The sequence below is a fragment of the Pyrgilauda ruficollis genome, unplaced genomic scaffold (genome assembly GCF_017590135.1).
Source record: "Pyrgilauda ruficollis isolate IOZ18807 unplaced genomic scaffold, ASM1759013v1 scaffold1, whole genome shotgun sequence".
Lineage (NCBI taxonomy): Eukaryota > Metazoa > Chordata > Aves > Passeriformes > Passeridae > Pyrgilauda > Pyrgilauda ruficollis.
This window is the reverse complement of record NW_024508100.1, coordinates 22,596,380-22,618,513: the sequence shown is the minus strand read 5'-3', so window position 1 is coordinate 22,618,513 and position 22,134 is coordinate 22,596,380. Positions and strand designations below refer to the sequence as shown.

General features: G+C 34.7%; 1 protein-coding gene across 1 annotated transcript in view; it reads right to left on the bottom strand.

The window, feature by feature from the left end:
• Positions 1–22,063, bottom strand: part of CEP135 (centrosomal protein 135) — a 29,849-nt gene extending 7,786 nt beyond the window's left edge. Inside the window, exons 1-21 of the mRNA XM_041459442.1 lie at positions 21,968–22,063; positions 20,699–20,863; positions 19,507–19,697; positions 18,828–18,995; positions 17,273–17,414; positions 16,775–16,859; positions 15,701–15,829; positions 14,357–14,572; positions 13,718–13,783; positions 12,578–12,728; positions 11,414–11,607; positions 10,813–10,956; positions 10,157–10,300; positions 7,659–7,736; positions 7,348–7,499; positions 6,566–6,681; positions 6,341–6,495; positions 5,827–5,882; positions 4,683–4,851; positions 2,634–2,744; positions 768–953 (exon numbers count right to left, since the gene is read on the bottom strand). Of these exons, the coding sequence (XP_041315376.1) occupies positions 768–953; positions 2,634–2,744; positions 4,683–4,851; positions 5,827–5,882; positions 6,341–6,495; positions 6,566–6,681; positions 7,348–7,499; positions 7,659–7,736; positions 10,157–10,300; positions 10,813–10,956; positions 11,414–11,607; positions 12,578–12,728; positions 13,718–13,783; positions 14,357–14,572; positions 15,701–15,829; positions 16,775–16,859; positions 17,273–17,414; positions 18,828–18,995; positions 19,507–19,697; positions 20,699–20,811 (2,766 nt within the window). The 5' untranslated portion in view covers positions 20,812–20,863; positions 21,968–22,063. The remainder of the gene's footprint in view (positions 1–767; positions 954–2,633; positions 2,745–4,682; positions 4,852–5,826; positions 5,883–6,340; positions 6,496–6,565; positions 6,682–7,347; positions 7,500–7,658; positions 7,737–10,156; positions 10,301–10,812; positions 10,957–11,413; positions 11,608–12,577; positions 12,729–13,717; positions 13,784–14,356; positions 14,573–15,700; positions 15,830–16,774; positions 16,860–17,272; positions 17,415–18,827; positions 18,996–19,506; positions 19,698–20,698; positions 20,864–21,967) is intronic.
• Positions 22,064–22,134: the final 71 nt, after the last annotated feature.

Genomic DNA, 22,134 nt, shown 5'->3' with positions numbered 1-22,134 from the left:
TTCTTCCCTCTCCCTAAAACATAGCTAAGAGCAACTAATAAACCATCTCTGCAATTTTTAATCACCAACTTGAGTAATTATACAAGTACTATAAAAGGGTGGAACAAGAATTAAAAAGCTTAAACCCCAAACATACAACCTATTTTTAACTCAGCTTACAATACAGTCTCTAACTCTGACTAATTAAAAGTATGGAACAAAGTGTTGTCAATCCACCACATTTATGCTCCAGAACTTCTCTTATTGCTTCTAAAATATAAACCTCTGTTCTAAAATATAAACCTCTGCTTCTAAAATATAAATCTTACGTTCTACAACATTGGTCTAGGATTCAGTATTGTGGAATCCTGATTCTGAATTTGGGTGTCTACCAGATTTTTACCTTGACTCCAGCCACCAATGCTTCAAATACTTCCCTGAATGCTTCAAAGAAACTTAAGAACTAAGCTTGCAAAATATTGCAAATGTCCTTAAGCAACTTAACAGAAGTTTCTCACAATGTCATAGTAACAGTGATAACCGAACCAAAGAGATCTAATACTATGAAAATATGTGACACAATTCTAATTTTGGGCAAGCAGGGGTGAAACAAAGCACATCTAAACAAAATCAGTTACTGTTTCAAAAACTCCAGTGTTTGTATTGGAAACATTCACATATGGAAATTATTTTCCATTAAGGTGTTAAAAATCGTACATTGACTTTATTTAAAAGCACTTGGATGTATCCCACTGTCCTAGATGGAATTTCATTGTACAAGTTATTACCCCTTGAATCTCTTTTTCCAGAAACTCGACTCTCTCTCGAAGATGTCTCCGATCTGTATCTACCGAAAGGAGTTCCAGTCGTATGGAGCTGCTTTCTCCTTCAGCTTGATGAGCTTTCATTTCCCAGCCTTCAGCTTGTGTATGGAGCATCCGGAACTTCTCTAACAATTCTTGGTTTTCCTTTTCCTGATGAAACAGTAAATCACTCTGCAATGATCAACATACCTTCAATTGTTTGATCTCACTTCATGCCTATTCCCTTACAATGTCTCTTCTTTTTTTCCCCCTAGAAAGCAAAGCTTCCTTCATTCTCTTAATCCCACTATCTGGCAACTGCTAAAATTCATCATCCCTTTTCCAAGTCCAAATAGCAAATAGAGTTATGGCATTAAGCTTTATTAAAGTGAATTACACTTAGGAGTTGCTAATGAGTTTTAAGACACCCAGGAGAGGGGTTATTTTGGATCTCTCTGCCTTGTCAAGGGTCACATTACTGAGATACACTGCATGCTGCCCTTTCCAAGAAATTCCATTTTCAGCTCTTTTAGTTACTTTACTCCTATAAATATTTGCATTACAGCAGTGCCTGAAACACTGGTAATCTACTAGAGCATATATGCCTAAGGAGTCTATCACAGAGGTACAAAAATGCAAGCTTTGGTGCTCACCATTTGTGCAGTGACAGAACAAATGCTGCTTGTGAATTTTACTTTGGCCAAGTGTGGATTATAAGGCAAGGATAAATGTTTCTTATTTACCTCCATTCCCCGCAGTGGGATATGCAGGTTGGTAGTATAAATCAGTATAAATCTAATGAGAAAGGCAACTGTTTCTGAAATTCCTTCTGTGTATCCTGCAGGACTTGGGAAGTGCAGACAGGATCAGGTGGGGCATTAGGAAACAGAAACTTGAGACTTAGCAAGTGAACACTGGGCATAAAAGTAAATCCTTGTCTCCACAGGCATTATCCAGATATAATACTAGAAAAATCCCTGAATTGGTCGCTGGCTGTGTATTCTATATCTTCCTCGTTATAGACTTGAATAACTGGATCGTTACTTGCCAAAGATGTAGACATGTCTGTAGTTGAATCAGTTTGCACACATGATATAATGTTTAATTCTTTGAAAGTAAACTTCAAGTATTTTAGACTGATAGTTCTAAGCTAACCTACTACTGACCTTAACTTCTTCTCCATGCTTCAGTTTCTGCTTGTAAAAAGTGGTTGAATTTACATGCATTCATCCACACATGCAAGGTGAAGTCAGATCAAAAGTTAATTCTTCCCCATTCAAAGTCACATAATAAATCTGCCAGTTCATGTTGTCTTGACCCAAATCCTATCGGTTTTAAATGATCTTAAGTTTTAACTCATGTAGATCATGCTTCTGAATCCAAGTATCAGGATAAAGTACATTTAACCAGAGCACTATTTTAACATTACTATTTTTACAATTTTATGCAGAACAGATTTTTTTTTTCTTTTCCAAAAGGGCAAAATAATTAAAATCATTGTACAAGCCGCTTTCTACCTACAATAATGAAACACTGCCTGTTATTTTACTGATTGCCAGGTCAAAACCCAAAAAGCAAAATAACATTCAAACATTACATGTTTGTCAATCTCCAGCATTATGGCCAACTGAAACATGGTCCATAAAATTGTGATGTGCTAGAATTAATCAGTACTTCAGATCTAACAATGTGCTATATAAATCCCCCACTAGTAGCTTTAAACACTGCAGAGAAAATAAGGAAAAACAAAAGAAGGAAATGGGACAGGCAGGGAGAACAGCACCCAAACCATGCAATTCTTACTTTCTTTTACTGAATGCAGTAATGACTGCCTACAGATTACATTTTTACCTTTGAAGCTATCAAGCTCTCAAATCTGGAGACTTCAGTTATATAACTATGAACCCTGGTTTTCATTTCTTCTCTTTCACGCATTGCATCTTCAAGCTCGGTACTGACAGCCTAGAGAGATTGCATAAACGCAAAATTGTGCTTTGCAGTAAATTAATTACTATATAATACCCCATCAGATTACATCAGAGTAATTGCATATGCCCTAGATTCTTTTCTATTCTACTTACAAAGCTCTTTGGGATTTGTAGAGCTCAGAAATATCCCCTGCTACCGTAGATACACCAAAGAGTTTCCAGGCAAGAATAATCACAATAAACAAGGACTATCCCACCAGTTCATAAAACATGCAGCTTCCCTGATGACACACCCTACTGATCTTTGGAAAATTTGACATACTGATGTTTGGGAGCTGGAATTTTTATAGCTTTAAGATTCAGTATCCCTGAGTAAAGGAAAGATTTAGATCAATAGAAAGCCAACTTTCTAACAAAATAACATTTGTTTTAAAGTAGCATTGCAAGACAAAATAACTAAATGCACTAGTAAGATCATATTTAAACATCAAAAATGTACCATGGAATTTATTTGAGATATTTGAACTGCTAATTGTATCCCTCTCAGCTTCAGCTCTCTACTTCTGAGTCCTCTAGCCCAGAGAGCCAAAACTGCAAGTATCTTTTTCTATGTCCATGATCAAATGTGGGGAAATAAAGGATGCTGCCTTATTTCTTCCCCTTCTTCTTTTTGTGGTATATTACTATTCATTAGCCTTTTTATTGTATGCCTTATTTAACATATGCTAAAATCAGTCTGCCTGTCTCTGTGGTAGCCTTCCCAAACACTGGGAAAACTTTCATAATCATATTATGATAATATTCAATATTTCATCTTATTAGGCGCCTGTAAAGAGTAGGTCTAATTTCAATAGTACATCCACATATTTATATATTGCACTATAGGTTTTGCAAGAACTGTTCAAGGTCCTAATCACTTCCTTGAAACATGTTGCTATATTATACTTTGTGGCATCAGACTCAGCGGGAATGACTGAGGGGAATTAAAATAAATGGTTTAGTTAAAAATGTCCTGATTGGTTTCAGTGTTTGTACTTACAGTGAATTCAAACAAACATTTGTATCTCAGGATGAAAATTTTAAAAGGTATTTGAACCTCACGAGGAGCTGCTATAGTTGTATTTGCTATACAAGTTGTATGTAATGAGTTGCAACAAAATTCCAGGTTCACTCTTAAGATAACTCTCACATACCCTCTACACAGACTTTGTAATGCTCAGCTAAATAAAAGATGTTACTTACCCTATACAACACTGAACATTTTGGTTATATATTGTCCATAAAGACACTCTATACTGTAGGGACATCCATGTCATGCACTTGGAGGTGGGAGGCTTTTGGTCAGCAATAACCAGCTGCTGCACAAAACCAACTCCTTGTTCCTCCAACACCCTAATCTCCAAAACACCCTAATCTAAAATATGGCATACCTCACTCAATAAATCCAATGCTTCATGGAAACTAGATGGATGAAATTAAGGAATCACTGCACCAGAACAGATGTGCTACCAATCCCCTTCCTCTCCCTCTCACTTTCACCTGACAATATGATGTCTGCTTTTGGAGTTTCTTTCTCTCTCTCTCTCTCTCTCAGTAATCACTTCCAAAGGTAATAAAACCCAATCTTTACCAATTAAATACTGATTGCCAAGTGATAATATACTGATTGCCAATTAACATAATATAATTATATTATAAATAATAAAGTTCTAGATTTAATTTATTTCAATTTCTTTTTTAATCTGAGGAATGGTTACCAAACTGAAAGCTTGCCCATTTCTCCCTCACTGCATTACTACACTTAAGTATCTGAAGTATTGCTTTTACAATTTCTGCCTAGTGATTTTCAATAACCCAGGGCTCAAGAAATACCAATAATTAAACACCTCAATCAAAATTGAGGATGTAGCAGTTTTGATGCAAGCAAGCAATAAATGATTTAATACAGCAGTATCATGTACTGTCTTCATACCTGGTTTTCTCTGGCCATTGTAGCCAGGTCATCTTGCAGTCGCCTGTTTTCTTTCAGAGCCATGTCCTTTACCCTTCCCATTTCTGCCAGCTCTAGCTGGGTTGTATCAAGCTGGTGATGTAAGCTGGCTATCTCACGGTCTCTGTTGCTCAGTCTGTCCTGCATCTGGCTGTCAAGTGAAAACACTATGAAAATTGTCCCTTCTTGTACTATACCATATACTGCTGAAAATAATCAGATAAAATTCTTGCTCTCTGAATGATGACAAACTGAGTCTAAATAAAATGTAAACTAAGTATGTAAAATGTCAATATGCAGAAATAAGATGGATTTAATCTTCAGTTTTGAAGACATATCTGGTAAGATGTATCTTAATAGACTAAGAGCAATTACAGATACCTATGTTTATCTGTCTTTGGTAGGGATTATGGTAATTACGTATTTTATAAGCCATAAGGGAAGAAGACAAATAATTTACACTTGAAGGACAATTATCAAAAGAGTAATGGAAAGATTAAACGAAAAATTAGAAATATAAATATTTGTAAACTTAGGCGAACTTTTGCATTAGTTTTTTTGACACATATAGCTCATGCATCAATGTAGCTAATATTCAGTTACATTGGTCTTCAAATATTTAAATATCGGTGTTTTAATTTTGCTTTTAAGATGCTATAGTTTAAAACGTCATGTTTAAAAAGAGGAAAGAATGAAAGATCAGAGGAAGCCCAGCTAAAAACTACATAAATACATTTTAATTAAGACTGTACTTAAGTTAGAAGAATTAGATTGCCAATCATTAAGAATTCAGCTCTGAATCTTACCTGGGTCAATCTAATACCTAGTGGAGTGCTAGAGAACTACTTCTTGACCAAGAGGCAGGAAACCTTACCAGTTTAGGGAAATGAATACAGACAAGCAATTGTTAATGACTGTTGTAACGGTTTCTTAGCAGCCTGCAATATAATTGCAGAGAAAATGCCTTCCAAAGTTGAGTACATTTCTCAACACAGTACACTCCTCTACTTGACTCAAACAGGATTAACTTAATTTAATCAAAAAAACTAAAATAGCGTTCTACTTGCACTTTGAAACTACTACATAAAACAAAACCTCCAAAGAAGGCATCCTACTCTTTACTTACTCTGTTGAGGACTCCAGCTCAGAGAGAGTTAAACGTAAATGAGCAATTGTTTTTTCCTATAAAAAAAAATTGAACGTTGTCTTAGGTATTACTATGTTGCAACATAAGAGGACACTTCATTAAAGAACTTTTAATGTAAACCTTTATCTTAGTTCTTCGCCAATAAGTAATTTCCAAGTTTCTTTTCTTTACTGAGAAAGGACTGTCTTGTCATTGAAACAGATGGAATCTATAGCTATAGATTTTGTCACCTCAGGTTAGTACTTTATATCTCAATAAACCCCTCCACATGCAAAATGCAAACAAATGCTTTATTTTCTTGGAGTATTTAGGGAGTAGAGTTACACTCATAATTAAAGTTCTATTGAGTTGGCAAGTGACTCTGCACTGGGTCCAAGCACAGTGTTTATGTGCTCTGCACAGACTTTGTCATCAAGGCAAAACATCTCCCTAAAACATAACTGCTTTAAAAATCCCCAGGTGGAATGTAAAGTAGTACTTTTACTGGACATACCCTGTTAGCTAAGTTGTCATCTAAGCATGCAATTCTTTCTGTTTTTTCATCTACGGTTTCTTGAAGACTGTCTTTTTCTTTGTCCAAAACACTAATTGTACTTCTCAGCACACTGACTGCTTCTTCCTGGGAAGTGCTCCTCTGGTTTAACCTATCTGAAAACAAAAGAGTAAGTGCTTTCTATTTTAAAAACAGGAAATAAGCACAAAAATAGTTACAGATTACCTATTATCTCTTTCAGCTTTATAATTTCATCTTGAGCTGTCAGCAGTTCATCCTTTTTGAGGGACAATCTATGCTGTAAATCTTCAATAGACTTCTGGTGTTGGTCATTTAAGAGCCTGAAAAATGAGTGTACAGTTGAAGGAAGCTTGGAACTTACTCTGGGTCCTCAACTTCTGCTCTTAAGCTGCTTCAAGTGCCGGAACAATTCCAGCATAACCTCCTGACAGGGCTGTATCACCTACCAGCAGCATGGGGCTGTGCCATACTAACCATCCTCTCCCTTGAGGAGAGGTAGGACTTAAGCATTCCTGAGTTCAACACCACTTGGACTCCTGCTTCAAGTCCACCACAGACTGTTTCTATGGATCATAAGATACCAGTTCTCAGAACTGTAGGTCCTACTGCTGCAGTTTGCAAAGGCATCTGTCTTCTTTTTAACAAACAGAGTTTGGGAATTCTTTTAGAAATTTTCAGTTCTGATACATTCATAAGCAGACAATATGGTTATTGGAGGAAACAATTCTAGAAGGAGCCATAAAATTATCAGTATATTTGGTCATCAAGTAAGTCCAGGAGAAACTTGCTGTGACAAGCTGCCAGAGCACTTTCCTTACTTACACCTACTTTTCATTAACACACAAGCTGCATCAAATGATTTTTAAAATATTTTAAAATATTTATAATTATGGTCTTTCCCAAGAACTCAACTCTGCTATACAGTCACAGAATAAACAATTATTCTAGCATCTGTAAAAGATCACCACATTTTGTATCAGACTTACTGAAGTGAGCAAATCTCAGCTTTAAATTGAGAAGAATCATCAGAAGCCTGGGCAAGTTTACTTGACTTCAGATTTAATTCATTTTCCAAATAGTTTATTCTTTCTTTCAGGATAGAGACTGTAGTTCTTAGTTCACACTTTTCAATCTGAAGCTGCAATTAAAAAAAATAATCAAAGGTTATTATTGCAGAAAGCTGTCATAACTTGGCTTTTAAATAAATTTAAGTTGAAAACAGATATTAAAATTAATTTCTGAACAATCTATCCTATTTTAGAAATAATAAAAGCTTACTTCATAAAAAAACACTTACTCCTTGAATATTATTCTCCAATTCTGAAATATCATGCTGCAGCTTTGATTTTTCATGGTATGCTGCTTCTTGATGCATCTGAGAAATATAAAATTACATGTAACAAGACAGACATTTTTAGATTTATGCAGAGAAATTTAAGTTTCATGTTTCAGAAAATATTGCTTTACATTCTTAGATGAATGACCAAATGCAAAGCTCTCTCTGTAAAACTACAGAACATTAGCTGAAAATACATTACTGTAGTTTAATATAATATCACTGATTTTGGGTTTGATTCTTGGTTCAGATTTTTTTAAATAGCATATTTATATTTGGTCCCAACTAAGTTAATATTTTGAGTTGTTGTAGAGTTTACTGAGCTACATGAGGTTGCATGCATGTATAACTTAGTGCCTTAAGACATTTTAAATAAATTCATTCAAATATTAATTACAACATATAAGGCTCACTACAAAGCTAACTGGCCTTTCCCTGTATCTATGAAGAAACTTTTAAAGATTACTTATCTGTTCCCTGTCTTCTGTGCATAACTGCAGTGAAACAAACTCTCAACCTTCCTAGAAATGCCTTACATTAGTGTGTTTGTAAAGTTATTTCAAAGTGGCACACACATAAAACATTGGTAGTCATCTATTAGAAGAAAGGATGGAGCTGGAAACACATCTCTACTACTGCATGCACATGTTTTAAGCAAAGAGGTCAGGTTTACTGCCACTGCATTCAGATACACAACAGGTCTTTATTTTTGTGGTAGTAAAATCAAACCATGGAAGCATTCATCATACAATCACTATTGACATATGATGTCTTGGGGTAAGCCCATTGAAATGATTTTCAAAAAGTTTTAACACATTATATTAATGACCAATAAAGAAGACAGGGGAAAAAAAACCCTGAAATCATAGGCTCTTGACTACAACCATTAATGCACATTAATACCTGACATCATATGGTCATAGAAACATAGAATCATTTAAGTTGGAAAAGACCTTTAAGCCATTAAGTCCAACTATTAAGCCAGCACTGCCATATTCAACACATATAAACCATGTCCCTATGTGCCATATCCACATGCTTTTTGAACATTTCCAAGGCTGGTGATTCCACTACATTCATGGGCTGCCTGTCAAGATCATAATAACAGGAAAACCACTGCATAAATAAACATTTTTTTAAAATATGTTTTTTTAAACATATTTTATTAATAAACATTAATAAACCACTGCATTAATAAACATTAAATATACTGAAAGTTGGATTCAATTTATGTTTCATCGCTCAGTTATGTGCCATTTAAAATATACTCTGCTAAAAATGCAACAGTAACTAAAGATTAGCAAAAATTAAAAGGCCCATATAACCCCCAATTTGTAGGATAAGAACCATATGTGACTGTGACAGTGTGCTCCACCCCACTCCCCTCTTTTTTTTTTTTGGTTAAGCACTAGTGGCCCTCCTGATAGCTGCATCCAGCTTAAGGAGGATGAGAGGATCCAGCTTAAGGAGGATCTCTCTGGGATGAGAGCTAACAGCTAACACATAGCTAAGTGCTCTAAGTCTTGCTTGGCAGCAGCTGAGGGCTCTAGTTGAGCACGTGGCTACTGAAATACTGCTGGTATGCAAATAGAAGTCAATCATCCTAGTTCATGAATAGAGCACAGCCCACAGCCCACTGAGCTCTCCTGCTCGGCAGCAGGCTGCACACCAGCATCTCCCTTTGAGCTGGGAAGCTTCTGAAGGATACTTGTTAAGGCAGAGAGAATCCTTCTTAGCATCTCACACTCAGCTAATGAGTTGGGAATGACAGCGCTGAAATGTTGAAATGTTAGCTAAGTGATATAAAGGATTTATTGCTGTAATCCTTTAGACACAAACTATTGACCAAGTATGGGTCCAGCCACACTCCTCTGAGGAGTCTGGAAGGCAAGAAGACCCTTCTGAACCTCATGACTCTATGGGAAGGTCTCCCTGACAGTTTTGTCTGACCTTGGCCTCTATGCAGCAAATACTCAAATGTACCTTACCATCAAATCTTGTTAAACCACCACTGCATTTACCATTGAATTTTTGAAACTCAGTGCCTTAAGTGAATAAAATACATTATTGCTTCTCTCTTGTGAGTGAAGTGCATGATTTCTTCCACAACAATGACACCCAAACATCTTCAAAGTAGCACACATGCAAGAAGTGTTCTTTGGCTGGGCCTCTATATCTAGGTCTCCCACACAAGGTGATGACACGTTTGCCCTTAAATACTTTAAAGCATTTTCCTCTACCCCTGCCTGGGACTGTGTTTACAGGAAAACTTGGTAATTCATAACAATAACAATAATAGATATTTTATAATAATATAAATTCATTGAGCTATCAAGTGAGTTTGAAATCCAAAGTATTGAAAAGGGAACTGATAGACAGCCAAACACACAGAGAGCATTATTGTATAACTCTGCCCTATATGGCACCTCAATGTAAGCAATGAAGCTATAAAAGCTCACCTTTAATTTTTCTCCAAGACTTTCTTTTTCTGCCATTAGTATTCTGAAGTCAGTCAGTGCAATGTCTCTTTCCTCTTCTATGTGACTTTGAGAAACAAAACTGTGTTTTGCTTCTCTTCTCATCCTGTTCAATTCACTCTGAGACTTTAAAAGATCATAGTTTGTTAGCATACATGGACTGCAATATGGAGTACACACTAACAAAATGCTGTAGTTACAGTAGAAGTCCCATTATAGTCTTATTTTTTCCCTAGATAACTAAAATGTATTCCCTTAATCACTCAGTGGCATGACAACTTACACTGTCAAAATAATCATCACTCTTTTTATTACTGTCCCAAGTATAGCCCAACTTCACTGTTCTCTTATCAGTTAACTCCTTTCTTGCTCCCTTGCTGTATCTTTGCACAACCTTCTGATGCATTCCACTGATTTTTTCCTGATGTTTATAATTTAAAAATGCCAGTACAATAACTTTTAATATCTTTAAAGTCAATAAACTAACTAGAACACATAATTTATTAACAAGTAATAAAAATAGATACGTATTTTATTAGCCTTGGTTGTGTTCTACTGTTTTTTTCAATTTAAATAACCAACAGTACAAGAAGTTTAACTGGTTATTTCAACATTAACTATAAACAATTTCTTCTTACCTGCTCATAAAGAATTTTTAATCTATCTCTTTCTGCAGTCAATAATTTAACATTGGACTGAATTTCTATCATGTGTTTTTCAAATCTGTCTAACACAGACCGCAGCTCATCTCTTTCTCTGGTGATTGATTTAAGCTCTTCACTCTGCAAAGTGATCAATACATTTATGTTAAAATTTGCTAATTAAAACATCTGAAAAATTAATACCAGAAAAGAACTCTTCCTATTAGCAATACAAAAAAAAAAAAAAAAAAATTCAAAATCATTTTAATCACAAGAAAAAGCCTGGCACTGGTGGTGTAATCTAAACAAGACCCAGCTGTTAAAAAGAAAAAGCAAAGAAGCTAACCATAAGATCTCAGCCTTTTCCTGATTATTATCTAGTTGTATTTATTTCAATAAACTGATCAATAAGTCTTACTGTAAAATATGACAAGGAAAGAAAACGTTCATTGGAGTTTCTCTCGGCTGATTTTTTGCATCAAGAATGTAATTTAGAAAACTACTACAGTCATTTAACACCACTGAATGTGAAAATTTGATGGCTTCTTAATTGTTTCTACAGTATTTTTTTCACTTATTTTGACAGCAAGAACTTTACCTTCTCTGCAGTCCTGCGGCTTGGGCTAGGCTTTAGTTTAACCATTTTCTGAAGATAGTCTAATGCTCGCTTATAGTAGTCTCTGTCATCTTCTAAGGTCTTTACAAATGCATCTAGACGAGATGGAGATTTGTCTCCTAGGGCAATACCATAGTCTAATCTCATTCTTTCAATTTCTAGGACAAGTTCTCGTTCTGGAAGGAAAAAAAATAAAAAAAGAAGAAAAACAACTCTATAGGGAAGTAATGAATTTCCTCAAAGACACTGGCATTTAGGATGGATTAACTTGCACCAACCATGCAGACAGCAGTCGTGCTGAACAGGATGTAAGAGTTCTAAAGGCTAAAGAAGGCTAAACACAAGTGAGTAGCATAAGAGCATCAGAGGCCTCACAGCACATTGAGCTGTATCAACAGAGGGATGTGATTACTCCCCTTTATTTAGCACCCATGAGATTGCACTTAAAATACTGTTTTAAGGTTTGACCTTTCTACAACAAGAAAGATTTAGATAAATTAAATCCAAGGCAAGCCCTGTAAGCTGGTCAGGGAGCAGAATACTTGCCCCATGGGGAATAGCTGAGGGCACTGGGTTTATTCATCCTGGAGAAAAGCTGGAGAGCCAAAGGCACACTGACAGTACCATGAGGGACTTAGAGATAATGTAGAGCAATGTAATGTAATGTTTCTTCACAGCTACATAGTAGGTAAATAAGGAACAGTGACAATTAATTGCTACAAGCAATTACAAACAATTGTAATACAGGGAAAAAATATTTTACTCTGACAACTGAAGAACATTAGAGATACTGTGGAATCTTCATGCCTGGAGGTTTTCAAAACCAAAAAGATGGATACATCTCTCAAGAAACGGAGTCTGAAGAGTTTTGGAAATGCCTTTGTATGAAACTGCCACAGAATTAGGATAAGGATGTCCTGTGGGATCACAGTAAAAAGCTCAACTTTGAGTTCTCACATAGAGAATGAAAACATCTTTGTATAACAAGAGTTTTCACTTCAACTATGACTGGACACCTATGGTTTTCTTTTCATTTATATTTATTAAAAGTCTTTTAGTATTATTAACTCTATGCTAACTAGGTAAGTATTCTATTTCAAAAATTACAGAAAAGTAGTTTCCAAGAATCTACATTTCATGATTTACCTTTTCTTTCTAAGTTCTCTGTTTTTTCTGTCAGCCTTTGCTTCTCTTGTTGAAGCTGGTTTAACAACAGCTCAAGATTCCCTTTTTCATCTGTTTTCCCAGAGAGTTTTTCATTCAGTCTCTCATTCTCCTTATGACATGAGCACAACTCCTGAAATAACAAGTATTATTATAAAAATTAGAAGTGCCAATAGAGACACTTGGGAAAAAAATTAACATTTTGATCAACTTTTAATTTACAACACTGTTTACTTCTGGCTGACCTGGATAATTGATGCTTTAACATTTGTTGCAGGTCATTATTGTATTTATACTACATTTTATTAAGCCTAAGTAAGCATTAATTTTTACATGGTTTGCAATCAGCACCAAGAAAAGCAAACAACCAGTAGGATAGTGGAATACAAACATGGGAAAAAAAGTTAACAACTAAAGCAAGAAACAATTTTAAGGGCATTTGGTAACAGTGCTGGTGTTAAATTGCATTACAATACAGCATCTCAGTCTATGCAACTCTGAAGCCAATCAAATGCTATTTGGCACACCTTTCCTATAATCTGATGTCCTGAAAATTAAGTATTTTTGTATTTGCAAGTTCCCTAGACAGACTAAAACAAAACACTGTACTCAGCTAATACACAAGTTGCCATATATGCTAGAAAGAGTTTGGTCTTCAAAGAATTGATAATAGTGATGTTTTTCATCTGGGCCCTATGCTTTGTTTCTGAGTGAGCCAAGTATTGGATAATTTTTCACATCCCATCTAAGAGACAAAGTAGTTTCAAAACAATGAAAATCCTCTAGGATGTTGTAACTAATTTGTGGTAAAAAATATTATGTCACCAGAAAATTATGACTTCAGACAACAGAAATAAGGAAATGTACAGTAAGTACACAGTCAACCATATTGTCTATAGAGGTCTACAGAGATTTCTTTCAGTTTATTTTTACAACAATATGATGTAGCTTCTTTAGCTCTTTCATTTATTCGTTAGTAATTTTTACATCAAAGGTTCAGGGTACTAAAGAAGTTCTCTTGCTAATTGTTAAATTGATTTCTTTTATAATAAATGAAACAATCACATGGATGACAACATGATAAAAAGGATAGAAACAAGAACTGAAAATGTTTTTACTTACTGATTTAAGCCTTGTTATTGTTTCTTGTAGATCCTGTATTTCACTGACTTTTCTTTCAATTTCTTTCTATCAACCAAAATGAACCTATATGTTAAGAGTTACATATTCAAAATGACAAAAATCCCTTTGTTACAAAAAAAAATAAGGAAGCAGACTATTTTGGTAAGAAATGAAGTATAGTTAGTTCCTTGTAATAAAGGAGTAAAGCTCCCATGCAGTGAAAGCACAAAAAATTTGTGGTATAAACAACCACGCTCTTTTGGAGCACAATGATGAAATGAATCACTGCATGACTCCTCATAGAAAAAAACCCCCCCAAATATATGTACTGCTGTTGCAAATATGCATTACCTAGCAATAGCTTTAAGTACCCCAGCATTCTATTTCTTACTTAGCTAATAAAAGAAAAAGACAGATTGTCCCTTAACTAAAATCATCTCAACCTAATACAGTAAAGAGACAAAATAGTTGTAATTGCTCCACTTTAAGTAAGAAATTCCATGACATGTTAAGAAAACTGGGAAAAAAAATCCCTTTAATCTTCCTTTCACAAGCCAATAAGCCTTTCATTGCAATTAGAAGATATAAAACTAAATAAAATGGAGCAGATCCTTCACTCTATGACACAATAGTGATTACCTTTGCTTCTCCTATTTCCTTATCTGCAGTCTCAAGCACTATTTCTTTGTGTCTTTCCAACTGCTGTGCCAAGTGATCTATTTCATTCAGTTCTTGACACAGTTCTTGATTTTTATTGCTTAAATCCACTACCTCACTAGTCACATTTTGTTTAGTGTCCAAGAGATCTTGAATGTGATTTTCAAGTTCTTTGTTTTTTTTCTGAAGATAATCAACCTGAAAGACATTTTTCATTAAAATATTAATATGCATTGTTAAGTTAGGTAGCAAAAGTTCCTCCCAATCTTCTGAAATACAGTATCTCTACATCCAAAGTAAAAAACAGGTATCCTGCTAAAAATTGCAAGATTTTCCATTTTTAGAACTTAAGGCTTATCAACCTGAAAAAAGAAATACAATGTTATGAGCTCTCTCATAATCATGAATACTGCTATCTAAAGACAACTATATATTTCTTGTCAAATAAAAGTGGTATATTGGGACCAAGCCTGAGCAAATAGTCTTGATGGTCCAAAACCAGCTTCATGCAGCTCTGGGATCACTCCCTGCACAATAAATTTGTATTCATCATGATTTACTAATTCAGGACCACTGAGCACAGTTGTCCTGCTTCCAAGTCATAGCTCATTCCATATTTTTCCAGCACTGAACCTAAGCTAATAAACTCTTCAGCATGCCACTGTACATCATGCACAACCAGTACACAAAACATCTAACTCATGTGAGAAAAACCTGAGAATTGATGGTACAAATCCAGAAATGGGCTTTATGTGATTTGTACTCCAGCCCAGCTTTAAATTCTCATTCAGAGACCACTACTGAATGCATGCTAATACACACAGTAAACACAAACACCTTTATCCTCACCTTATCCTTTCCTCACAAGTTTGTGTTGGAGTGAAAGTGGGGACCATTTGAAATCCATGAGGAAGATTCCCCTCTCTCATGAGAACATCTACAGGGTTACCCCTTACCATAATTACATACACCATTATTACTTTCTAAAGCATAAATGTCATGTATGCAATAACTTTCTAACTAAATAAAACGATTTTCAAACTTGCTGAAAATGGTGTGTCATACAAAAATTTGCTGAATACTTTCAGATTAACATACTATGTACAGATGTGAGTTCATTGAATTCTTTACCATAACCTTTCTGACAGACTTTTAAAACAGGAAATGGAATTTCCTTAGAAAAGAAACACTGCCACCAAAAAAGAAAGGCAAGTTCCATCGATTGATTTTATATCTTTAGTGGTTGTTTGAAGAGCTAGATGTTTTGTGGGGTTTTTTTAGATTGCTATATTTTTAGGTTTGATTAAACTGTAATAAATGAATTACCTGTATATTCAAGTGGGAAATAAGCTTCTCATTACTTTTAGTTCTTGATTCCAGAGAGAGAACCTCATGAGAACGCCCACCATCCAACGCCAACATTAAGCGCTCAATTTCTTTGTCTCTTATCTCAACCTTTGAGGAAAAAAAAAAAACCTCCAGTATCCTTATACACCATTAAAAAACCCTTCATTTAAATAAACATTCAGTAAAAAGATATGCAACTAAAAGTACAATTTCTATCTTGTATTTTTTGTTGTTTTTCAAATTTTTGGTTCTTCTGAAGAAAGTTATATCTTTGAAAGAGTAATAAATTAATCAAATACAATTTGTAAGGAAAAACTGGAACAGGTCCTGCTATATTACATTCTTGAAGAAAACCAAACAATTTTAATTTAAAGTGAAGTTAACGAATGCTACAACTTAACTGATACTAGCACTTAAAGTTAGGGAAAAAACTTTTAAGCAAGATAACTCAGTGATTATTCCAGTCACTGAAAAAAAAGGAAATATTGGAAGAGGAAAACTAAGAAGTGAAGAAAAAAGAAAGACACAATCCCTAAATTTTGAAAGATGCAATATATGAACATTTGATGTAATTCCATTACCTAAAAATTGCACCTATCTTATCAATCCACTCTCATTAAAACGTAAAATCTGTTGTTCATAAAAATTTAAAAAATATAACCAGTCCAAGCAGAGAAAAAATTATCCTAAGATATATGTAAATCAAATTGCTATTTTGGACAAGTTAACACTTATGCACTAAAAAAATGCAGACAAATTCTACTTATGATTGTCATGTTCAGCTTATTTGACGTAATTTCAATAGACAAAATTTATCAAGAAAACCACTGGGCAAGTCTTTTGTCATTGCTGCTGTCTCCAAAAGCAGAGGAGGGAAACTGCTCAACATAGGCAGGTTAGAATAATTATATTTCACAAGCCCTACAGTGCATTCCCAAGAAGGTTTTTAAGATACTAGGGCCATTGCCATGGCTATGACACTCAAATAATAACAATAATATTAATATTAATAATAAAACAACAATACCACTACTACTGATGATATAAACATACCTGTTTGCTATAATTTTTCATTCCACTTTCAGATGTCTCCAGCTTTTCCTGTAGCTCAGTTACTTCTGACTGCAGTTCTTGAATTCTGAAATGTAGCACTATATTTTTATGTGAATTCATGAAAGAACTGTATGCACACAATTCAATACTAGCACTTTCTCTTTGCTCCTGAACCCAAATATTTTACAGAGAAATAGTTTTGCTCATGCAAGATATTAATGCAGAAGCTGTTCTTTGAGATACTGTAGCAGGTTGACTGTGCCTGGCTGCTAGTCCCCACACAGATGCTCTCTTACTTCCTTTCCTCAACAGGATGGGGGAGAAAAGAAGAAAAAGCTCATGGGTCAAGATAAAGACAGGGAGACCATCTACCAACTACTGCCACCAGTGACAGACTCAAGCCAGGGAAGATTAATTTGACTTATCAACGGAAAGGAGTAGGACAGTGAGAATCAAAGACACACCTACACTTCAGAGATAAGAAGCTCTCTGGCTCACCGGTTATCAGCCACCTGGAGAAGGTCTGCGATGTAGGGGTCCTGAGGCTGAGGCACGGGGTAGGCGCTGACACCTGACGGGGGCACAAGCTGGTCTATCTGCATGTGCTGCCGCCGGAACGGAATGCTTTTCCTCCTGCCACCTAAAAGCCCAAACCCAGACACATATAACTTGGAGTTAAAGCAAGGGAGTCATCTTCTTTATTACAAAATTAATTTTCTTATTTATTCCACTGCTTCTGAGTGGGCACGTTTCACCATTTTAATCCTTCTGCAGTAAGCTGATAAAATTCACATATTCTAGACAACACCATTCTTGCAGGTTAGTACCAGTTTTGCTAAAGTTCATTATTATAATATAGTTGACTATAATAATAAGGAAACACACAAAGCTTTTATAAGTAATTTTCCCCAGTGTTTAAGATCCCAAACACTCTATAGTTCTTCAACAAGTTCAACTTGTTGAAGTTGTTAGTGATTCAGCTTACTAAGACAGCTAAATCAAAACATCATAAAAGGCATTTGGTTTTCACATTTAAGAACTATTTTATGACTGAAGTAACCTTTGCATTGTTTAGTAATATTTTTACTCCTTCTACTCTGCATTCAGTTCAATGACTATCATACCCTACTACTTATCAAGCAGAGCATGCTATTAGCTTGAATGGTAACATATTTAGAAAAAAGCAAAACACAGTATTTTTTCCAGATAGAACACTTCATCATATGGTTAAATAAGTACATGCAATATTGGATGATGCAGCATAGAAAAATCCTGGAAGACTGGTGACCAAGGAGCATGTATGCAGAAAGACAGACAAAAGCCTAACACGTCATCTTTGAAGCAGAGGACATGAAGTGCAGAAAGGTATGCAAAAATAAAGAGGAAATTTAATTTTTCCTAGCTATCTATAGATTTTCTTCAAATGCCAAAAATGCATATATAATTCAATGACTTGGAAAAAAAAAAAGACAATCTCAAAATTTCACAAAATAATTCTATATTCCTTAGCTTCAAAAAATGAAGAAAAAGGAAACCCTGGAGAAAGACATTAACGTGAAAGTAACATCTAGAACATTTTAAGTTATCAAAAGACCCTGTAAATATTGTAAGTTTATAGAGGATTGGAATACTTGTAGACACATTTTGCATCTTGCTACGTTTAGATCTTGGTTCCAAAAATCTGAATTTGTCACTTACACATCAATTACCTGTCAAAAATATGCAAGTGCCAAACAATATGTCTCTTAATTAGGTGCAGCAATAAAAGAAATAGCTGTTGATTAATAATGCTTTCTAGTCACATTTTAACTTAAAAGTCTTCAGTTGAATCTAAGTTTGCATTCAAATTTGTCCCTAGGGATGTAGGGATGACCTAATGAAACTTCAGACAGAGAAACAACAGAATTCAGAGCCTAAACTTTCGAAGGGTGATGTTACTCTACTGGATATTTTATTACAGTAACTTCTCTTACAAGAGGAAAAGATGTTATGTTCTGAAGATCCAAAAAAGTCCATAAAAAAGTTGAAAATATCTGTGATTATTTACACTCACCAGGTGTTTGTACCACTGCTTGCAGATTCTTCTCCTGAAGCTGCTGAATTTTTTCAGTCTTGGCTTTGGTCTCTTTTTCCAGCACTTTAATTTTATGTATATACTGGTTATTCAAAAATTTCAAGTCAGTTGTTTCGTGTTCAACCCTCCTTAAGGAAGCTTTCAAATCTTCAAGGGAGAGAAAAGCAGTATTATTTCTCTTATTCACTATTATTTTTCCTAGTAGCACCAAAATAAGCAAAAGAAAATCCAATATTCTTTTGCCATAGCATAAAATTATCAAATGCACATACATCTGGGCATACTTTTACAAACAAACACACAAAAATACATATTTATACATGTTTTATAAATAAACACCCAATGTGGGACAAAGGCCCATTAAACAGCAGTATTTAATTTTCAATTAAAAAACACCATTTCAAGGTACAAAAGTATACATTAAGACTTCTAACATTCTCATATTTTATTGAAACAAAACTCTGCAGAACTTCCAAAGTTTTTTGACAGCAAAAGAAATGTCTGAGCATGAACCTTAATTCATTAAAGGCACCAAACTCCATGACCACTCACACTCACTTAAAAGCACAGATAAAAGAATCTGCAGATGAAGGATTTAGCCACAATTTTATTTTGGCATGGAAGGATTAAAAAAATAAAATCATCATTTGTATATTACCTTTAACATGACGATCAGACTGCTCTTTCAGTTTCAGTATTTCTAAATGTAGATCATTATTTTCCCTGGTAAGTCTAGCATTCTCTGTTTTATAAGGTTCCAAAATAGTATCATAATTGCTGCACTCTTTCTCAGTTTTTCCAGAAGAAAACTTTGCTTTGCGCAAGCTCTCCGTTGTATGAACTAAGTCACTAGGATAAAGGAGCATCAGATGTGTTAGCAATGCTATCAGCCTTCACACTGCACATGCAAATGTTTATTATGAGCTGAAAAACAAAACCCTTTCCCTGACAGGGGGAACAAATGAGTTCAAACAAAGGCAACAAAACATTCATGTCATGTAAGAAAAACTGAAAGATAGGAAACATCCGTTAAAATAAAACCCAGTAAATAGGAAAGAACAGGATAAAAAAAAAAAAAAGAAAAAAGAAAACAAAATACAAAGCATATCAGGAGTTTATATCTGGTAAGTATCAAAACTAGTGATGGAGAAAGCAAACCTAGCTGGTAGACATGTGAATGAGACTTAATGTTGAAGACAGATTACTCCATATTTGCCTACCTATGTTCTTCCATCTGTATTACATACTAGAGAGCAGCAGAACCTGAACAGCTACACTTGTGTGTTTCATCAAATGTAATTGGATTACTATGGAAATTACTGTGTTCTTAATAATGCTAAAGCCAAAAAGTGGCAGATCTAATAAGAAGGAAATCTGAAATTTTTTGCCTTTTTTTCTATTATGTGTCTTGTAAAAAGGGCAGAGACAACAAATTTAGAATTCTCTAAATGAGGCCATAATGAATGTAGATGTGAATGTTTTAAAGTCCCAGGACAGCAAACAGGGATCATTTTTTATAGAACCAGTTATGAGAGTGCATCCTTTTAAGGACATACCAATAGCGACTGTTCTTGGCTCTATTATGAGGTTAGAAAAGTTGAATTTTCCTATGCCATAGATCCTTAGAAACAATTCTACTAATTAATTCCACTAACTAAATTAAATCTTAAGATGTTCCCATCATTTAAGCAAACCCATTTGACTTCATCAGACACCGGAACTTAATGTTAGCTCCAAAATAACACTGCTAGAAAATAATTCACATAGTAAACCTTCTTTCTTACATGTCAAAAATCAAACAATACCTACTATATGATTACTGTTTTTTTAAATGAATTCCCTTTGAATACCTGAACAGCTTTTCCACCAGAGGTAAACTGTCCACTCCCAGTGGGTGCCGATAGCCCAGCTGATTCAGCCGTTTCCTGAGATTAACAAACCTTCGCTCCGCATTTGCACTCATTGTAAACACACCTCCAAAGCTGCTTTTGTCACAGTCAACAAAAACAGGACACCTGCAAAAGATTGTTGGTTACAGCATCTGTCCTTTAGAGAGGAAAAATATAGGAAAAAAGTATTGGAAAAAACTTTTTTATTCTGTAGGAAATACAGTGCATAAGCATGTCCTTAAAATTTAAGTAAATCAAAACAGGATCACTGCAACTGAAAAGTTTTAAACATATTTAGATATTCCTTTAAAAATAAATATTTGCTTTGACAGTTAGTTTTCTCATTATATTCTGATTTTTTTGAATCATGGTCATCACTGTATCTTACACAAATACAAATTGACAGATTACTCTGAAAAATTCATATTTTTTTTTTAATATATAAATCTTACTTTCAAAGTTTACAAGCCAGTACTTAATATAACTTCTGCCAACCATTTCTAAAATTGCATAAAATATGTAAAATGTTAAAGACAGATTAACTTTCAGCATCTACGTTCTACAAGGAATGATAAAAAATACTGGTGTACTGCAGTCATACTTGCATAATTTTATGGAAAATACAGTTCAAGGATCAGAGATCTGGGGTTTTTTCAACTGACTGATTAGTTATCTTTTTATTACTAAGGTGATCTAAAGGAGATTGGATCACCATTACTGTGTCTGAATCCAAATGATAATTTTGGTTTTCCCAAAATCTGAGGGAATAAGTACTTTTACATCATTATGTCCTTCTGAATTCAGACAGAGAATGAGAAAACAAATCAAGTACTAAATCTTATGTTTCTTAATCTGTAAAAACATCTGTTCAATAGTTAGAAATATTTTTGAAAAGTAGTTATTTCTGTACAACATCTTCCCTCACATTTCTTTAGAAGTTTCAGTATTAACCTATTGGCTGCAAAGACCTGAGCAGCCAAACTACCAATTCAAGGTGGTGTTGTTTGCATCTCACATAAAAGGAACAGAATACAGAGATCACCCAAACTGTCATCACAATCCTCCAGATTTTAAAAAGATATTAAATAAATACCTGCAGGTATTGGAAAATAAAATGAGTTACTAATAATAAAGTGAGGAAAATGTGCATGTTTCTCTCATATCTAATGCTGGAAAGTTAAGATTTCATCTCATTTTATTAAAACACTACAAAGAAGTCTAGCAACAGACCTGTGGTTGCCGGGTACCGCTCTGTAGATGAGAATCACCAGTCTTACAAGCACGGCATCTGCTCTGGGTACTACCAAAGATATTTGCTTGAAGAGGTTCAAGTTGTTGGGATATTAACTAAGAAATGGCATTGGGATTGCCAACAATCCCTTACCTACTGTGCTGGG